The sequence below is a fragment of the Echinococcus granulosus genome (assembly GCF_000524195.1).
Source record: "Echinococcus granulosus chromosome Unknown EG_S00211, whole genome shotgun sequence".
In the NCBI taxonomy this organism is placed as follows: domain Eukaryota; kingdom Metazoa; phylum Platyhelminthes; class Cestoda; order Cyclophyllidea; family Taeniidae; genus Echinococcus; species Echinococcus granulosus.
In genome coordinates, this window is record NW_020170591.1 from 72,688 (window position 1) to 79,943 (window position 7,256).

Consider the following 7,256-nt stretch of genomic DNA (forward strand, 5'->3'; position numbering starts at 1 on the left):
AATATCTCAACTGCAGAGTTGACCCACATTCCCCCTTGTCAAGGGCAAATTTAACCATACCACACCCGCTGCGCCCCCAGATGAACGCGAGTTGTGAGGTTTACACCACGAATGCCCACCCATTTTTGGACACCTAGCGCACACACCATCAAAACCGCAGTAATTGCAATGCTAGATAATGCACCGCTGGTAGCTGCACAAAGAGCTAGCAGTATTCTTGCTTCAAGGTCGTTAACCGGCATCTGTATATTTTACAGAACCACCTCAGGCGCTCTTGGGCAATGGCGAGTACCAAGTTGGTTTTAGGTGATAGCACTACTAGAATGAATCAAATACCTGGCAGTGTAATTCGACTCTTTGCCGTCATATCCTATGCGATTGATACATCGTGAAGCGTGTTAACAAGAGCCATAATGATTGAGGCTAAGACAGGGAGGAAAATGTTATCTGGAGGCATGCAGTGATAGAACGCAATCTCATACCACGAGTACTATGTTTTTTCAAGGGCGCCACCATCACACCCAAACGAAGTGGAGCCACCCAAGGGCAGATGAAAGGTAGGCGTGTGTGCCAGACGAGACGCATGTTGATTGGCTGAACAGAGCCACGCATTTGAAATGCTTGCGTCAGCAGTCGTCGCATTCAGATGTCAAAGAGTATGATTAGGGAGGCACCATCTAGCATTCGCAAGAAATGGCAGCATTTAATTTGGAGTGGAGGCAACAAAAATTGGGTACGGAATACCACAACGGGACTTAGAATGGTGGACATGGAGATATGAAACACAAAGTAGACAGATTTGCAAAAAACACGAAGTCACTAAACTCGAGGATTCGTAGTTTTAATATGATTGTCTAGACCTGACCCATCAGGAATTGATAGTCTTTGTGGCTGCGCAAACAAGCATTCAGTAAAGCCTTCTTGCAGCCACTTTTCTACTCATTGAGCCTTCTACATCCATCTCAATGCGCTGCTTTGATCATTCGTTCATTAATGACTTGGTTTATAACTACAAGGATCCCAAAATGCACTCCAGTGGTCATCCCACTTCACACTTTTCTGTATGAACACCTCAGGATGTTCAATAACGTGCCTTGTCACAACGTTGTAGTGTGGCCCTCTCTATCCTTAACGACCTTTTCTCTACATACACGCAATCGTTTCAAAATACATGCTGTTTGAGTCACTGAGGCTGACGCTTTACATGGTTTTCCATTCCAAGGACGAATGTAGAATGGGTCTCAAAATGGGGCCTCAAGCATAAATTACCGGTCATCATTAATGCTGAAGGTAGTGTGTGGGCTGTCCGCAACAACGTCGGCCAAGTGGAAATCCACGCCATGATGACAGATCATGGCGTTACTAGCACCATCTTTCCATTGCACCATGAGGAATTTACATCCACGTAAGCATACAACATTGAGGTTATCCCTTGCCTCATCATACAATCACCCAGCCATTAGTGAAATTAGAAGCCGCCGGTGAAGTTAATTGTCAACTTCACATCATCTACCCCTGCTACCATCACTACTTTAGATGTGCACGTCAATCCAGTGGGCTTTTGATGATAGTTTCAGGAAATCCTTTCGCTAAAAGTAAAAATACCTTAAATTGTCTTTTTCCTTCCAACTTCACTTGGCCACTTCCCCCTCCTCCACCTGCTCCTACACCTTCTAGTCGGAGAGTCAATCGTGACACACACACACACACAGAGACAGACATCAAGCTTTCAGTGGAAGAGTTAGTCATTGAATTCACCAACCAATAAGCATCGGAGTTGAAAGGAACCATTCCATGCAAAAGGTGTTCTTCTGAGAGCGAAAGGAAGCTAACATGAAATGAGGGCAATCAATGAACAACACCCTAGATAGCTGGTGATGAAATCATTTCTATGTGCACCCTGCATTGCTTGTCATTCACTTCGACTACTTGTCACCACGCCTTATGTGACTGGCAGAGCTGAGAGCTCAATGAGAAGTGCCATAATCGAGCAGGCAAAGCCAACTAAGCAAATGAGACACGGAGGCTTGAGGTGATAGAATGCATTACCATAACACAATTGCTGCACTTTTTTGCTAGGGAACGTCTGCCACGCCTAAATGGAGTGGAGCTCCACATGGAATGATGAAAGGTAGGCTTGAAGGACAGACGGGTCGCGTCTTGATTGGCTGAACAGAGCCATGCACCTGCAGTCCTTAAGTCAGCAGTGGTCTCATCCAAACGCCGACGCGTTTGGTTAGGAAGACGAAATAAGAACATTTATATAAGTCATCTCAATGTTTCCGCGAGAGTAAAGGCAATAGAGAGTGGAGAAGCGAAGGTACGATCGCATTCACGTTGGTGACTACGTGGGTTCAGGTGGAGCAACGCCATAGTCGACAATATTAAGAAGCAGCAATAGTTAAAGTAATATATATTAGCTAGAATAAGGAAGTTGACGGAGGCCCTCAAATGAAGTTTACTTTGCCTGTAAAAATGTGGAGTAGCTGCCTACGTACAAAGTAAATGCTTCAGTGTGCGGTAGCGGAACTGATTGCAAGGGTCAATTCTTGGTGAACATAATCCATGGAAACGTTGCATTGCCCTCAAGAAAGGGACAAACGACAAGATCATGGGTCTTGAGTATTCGGTATTTTTGAAGATAGGCAGTCAAATTCCGAGGTCCTTAGACTTCGACTCGACTCCATCTGATTCTGTTTAATCTCTTATGCTCCTCTGGAATAATTTAGGACCCACTTTTCTGACTACCTTTACGTAAACGCAGCAATAGAGAAGGAAATGATTGGAAATATCTTAGAAATATTGATTTTGGGATTTCATATTAGTGAGTAAAAACACGTGATTTTAAATATAACTTTCCGCTAAATATGTCTGACTGCTGCTTCAAGGCCAAGGTAAAATGAGAATTTGCGATTTCGGTAAAAGGTTATCAAAACACGAAAAATAGCAGTTTTTTTATTTAAAATTTATTAGCAGTTATTCTTCCATCGTGACAGGCACAATAGGGGTTTAAGTAGTGCACTGAAGCCGCTACCCATAAACGAGATTTCTTTAAAAGCATTCAATGCAAATGTGGATGACTGAGTCAGAGTTGCAAGCCAAGGTTCGCTCTATTCTCGTTTCCCACTCATCCTTATCATCAACACCATCCCCGACAGCAGTGGCTATCTCAGAACAATTTCCACTACCTGAGCGTGGATTTAATGAAATTTTTGTTAATGAGTATCATAGGGCCACTCTTGCGTTCATCACTCATTTCGTCTCATCACCAATGCTACCGACGGATTAAATCATGGCTTTTCAAACCTTCCATCCACTTCTATCGCTTGAGAGCCGATAACACGCCTAAGAGGCTTATCCAAAGCAAACAATGTCGCAGGAGATGCAGTTTATCCCTCTATATTAACACAAAATAATACAAAGCCAGATTGCAATAGTTTAAAGAGTAATTAAATTACATGCGGACATAAGTATAGAAACTAACATATTATTGGAAATAAATGCCAGAAACTGGGAGTAGGTGTCATATGGCTAAGTTCGTCCTGAGAAATGAGGCAGAAATAACTACTCATTTGGTCGAATTTAAAAAAAAATAATCCAAGGTTAGTTTCTAGCTTTCACAAGTCCTTTTGCATGTGCCATACAAGTCTAAAAATTTTGGGCATGTATTTGCTTGAATTTTTTTACTTATTCCTGCTATTTTTTTAATATTATTTTCGGTAGATGAGATAATGCGTATGCTCTACAGTGATAGTGTGCATATCAACGATTCGACGTTTAATTAGACAAGGCATTATATGCCAAAAGGCAAGACATTCATTGACTAATCGAAATTTACAAGAACAGCCATCGTTTTTATATCAAGCGGTCTATTATTTTAAATGTTTACTTCACACCATTTCAAAAGTCCTTTGAGCAGACTATTGATGAGGTAGTCACTGAGACCATGATCGCCATCTGGCATTGTAAACACGTAAGTAGCATGAACGCATCTAATGAAGTTATTCTAATCCCCAATGTCAATGTGTCAGTTTTAAAAAGTAAGCAGAACAACGTTGGTAATACTGCTCAGTGTACAGAAGTCAGTGTTGCTGAATGGCTTCAAACAAGCAACCAGCATTCCTGACAATTTTTAAAAACTACTATTCTGCAACCATCACAACGGCTGCTAACAATACGCGAAGAGGACGCAAAGTGGTTGGTTTCAATGACCTTGTGGCCCTTTAGAAAGAACGTTTGACCTTGCGGAAAAATGATCAGAAATGTGACCACTCATTTTATCAACATAATTCCAATGTGATAGAATTTTGGCCAAAAATGCTTCTTGTTTAAGTAGTCCAAAATTCATGAGCCTTTTCGGTAACAGAAGTGGGGGCATCTTTAAACATTCGCTTTCATTTGGTAGCATCGACGTGTTTTAACTACGACCAAATAAATTAAATTCGCAAAAGTCGTTTTTGAATGTGGGTAAAATTCTGCTAGCAAATTACTTTAAGCGCACTCTGCAATGGGCCTATACCACAATCATTTGTGATATTTTGAAGTGTGTCGTACAAAACATGGATTGGCAAGGTCATCTTTGCACTCCCTGCTACTCACTTTTATTTGAGTGGTATGCAATTAATTGGTTGGCTTTAAGTGGATTAATAAATTGACAGACCTTAAGGTACTGCCTACCTACCTATCTGCCTTCTCTTTACCCACCTATTTTCAAGCCTAAAATCCATTAATATCAATGGTCTGAACTAGCCAGAAATATGACTAGATGTTGACAAAAGAAGCAACAAATATGTCAATGAATTAGTGCGTCCCCTAAATACGAATGCAGTGCTAAATCGACCACCTGACGAATGGCCATGCTAATTGATACAAGTAAATAGTGCATAAAATCTGCACACTTGGTAAAAAGGCCAAATTTTAAAAGGCAGCTAGTTTTATGATATTTATGCTATAAATAGAGACGGTATAAATCTTTCTGGATTAATTTGCTTGGTAAAATAATCGTTAGTTATTTGCTCCATCTTTATCTACTGAAAGGTATGGTAGGTGCAAAGCAGTTTCACGATTTCACCAACTTTTCGTTTGGAAAGCTAATGAAACATTTGGCTTTATGCCTTCCGGTTTTTCTTTACACCTTCGTTGTCCTACTGCCCACTCTATCTCGTCCCCGACCAATAAATTGGAACTCTTTAAGACAAATGTTGATCACTAAGAGAAATAAAGATGAAGATTAGGAAGCACCTTTTTCTCTTACTTCCTTAGCAGGACCCATAGAATCCTAGGCGTCAAATCATGCACCAGCTTCAAAATCAGTCTAATCATGACACTACAACTACAGTCAAAATAACGTGGTTTCGTTAGTTTTGTCGTGGCTGTATTGACCGTGCTCACTCACACCCGCCTTCACAAACAATGATCAGTCACACTCGATATTCTCATATCTTAGTATAGGCGTGAAACTTTCACCTTAAACTACATTTCTCTCCTTCCATTTGTCTGTGCACAGCCTTGTCAGCACTTAAGTGGATAGCCCATGATGCTAATAAAAAGCGTTTTCCCAACCAGGCGATGTAGCAGTCAATTTCATCAGAAATATCAGCAGTGCGAAAAGAATTGAATTAGTTGGGAATTGAAGCTAAATTTGGACCCCACCAATCCACCTACCGTTACGGTTTCATAGACTGATCTATGATATTGCCTTGCGTCAAGTGGAGGTCTAGCAACCCGTCCAACTATTAATCAAACTTGTCGGGTTGCTAATTACGTAGCCTTCGCACCCCACCCCAGTTGCTCAAAGAATATCCGGAAATAAGCTGATTCCAAGAGAACTACAAGTGGGAAGTAGGCTAGATTATTGGTCCAAGTATTCGCTCTGAGTGGATGGATTACACTCAGCTTCCTTTTCTGATTCTCTATCATGATAAGTATATATTTAACCGTACACCTTAATGTAACATAGAGGAGGTAAAAACGCTGTGTGCAGCTTCAAATTTTTAGGCAATTGCGATTTCAAGACTGGTAATGAGTGCGCAAAAATTATTTTGCCTTGTGGAACATGCACGCATTATAGAGGTGCCATTGAAGACTCACAGGCATAGCCTCAGGTCTCTACTCGAAAATAAGCCAATATATGATCCGAAGAATGATTCTTTTGTGTAAAAAGCAGTCGGTTTGGTAGGCGGGTAAACGAAAAACAATAGCGAACTCTCAGGTTGCAAACATCTACTTCCTCTGTGCCGTCAAAGAGGGACACGTAGTGAATGCATAATGTTTTGCAAATGCAGTGTTTCCAACAAAGTGAGGAAGAAGATCAGCAATTGATGGTTCTTGGAAGGCAATGTCACTTTGCCGATCACGATGCTTTACACCGTTGAGGAGGGGAGACCGGACTCATCCTTTGCGAACTGAGAAATGAGGAAATTGGAACTTGCATCAACTATCAGTGAATGCCTTTTGCCACCTGCTGATCTCTTCTATCACGGTACCAACTTGATTAGCAATACTAGCCCAAAAAATCTCAAGGCATATTTCTGCAACTGACCTAAACAAGGCCCACACCGAAGTGATTGTTTACTGTGATCTAGCCACGCATAATTAAGGGTCTTATCCAGCAGTTAATCTAACGAAAATGGGTATGTCGTGTTCAGTGTAGCTTTGGACGTACGCCTAACGGGAGTGGATGCAAGTACTTTAATGTTACGTTGGCTTCTAAAAAGTAAAGTGAATGAGCAGGAAAGTCGACGCGAGTACAGTACAGTGCAAACATAAAAAAATACTTGTAAGATTGACAAAAGAAAGTGGAAATTTACTTACACAATTTAAGGATGCCACATTTTGCCAATTTTCACCGATTCATGACATCAGTATCATCCAACCTGTTCTTTTGGTCGGCACACCTGCGTGAGGTCGTCGCGGTCGAGGAAGATACAATTTTAGAGTCAGCAATGAATATAGATGTAAACGTCGAGACAGCTATGGAGGTGGAGCTCATTGAATCCCAATCGACGCCAGCTGTTTCAGTCGAAATGGGTTAAGCGGCGTTAGCTTGGAATAAAAAAGAACGTGAGGGAGAATGAAGCTATAATTAAGCAGTACAAATTCCATAGCCAGCAGTGAAATTCCGGGTTGCAAGGAATTCAGTGAATAAAATCTGTACCAGGTAGCCAATTCACAACCATCAAAGAGCAAAGTAAGCACAGTGCACACACGAGCAATTTCCAGTTTCCAATGACCTATTCTGCACATAGCTTAGTTGT

The 7,256-nt window shown here is 41.3% G+C and overlaps 1 protein-coding gene across 1 annotated transcript in view; it reads left to right on the plus strand. All coding sequences in view use genetic code 11, as the record gives it.

Annotated features, from left to right (window-relative positions):
* The window catches only part of EGR_10351 (hypothetical protein), a gene marked incomplete at both ends in the record, with an annotated part of 7,213 nt that extends 3,087 nt beyond the window's left edge, over window positions 1-4,126 (plus strand). The window contains one exon of the mRNA XM_024499600.1: window positions 3,866-4,126. Coding sequence (XP_024345994.1) covers window positions 3,866-4,126 — 261 coding nt within the window. The remainder of the gene's footprint in view (window positions 1-3,865) is intronic.
* Window positions 4,127-7,256: the final 3,130 nt, after the last annotated feature.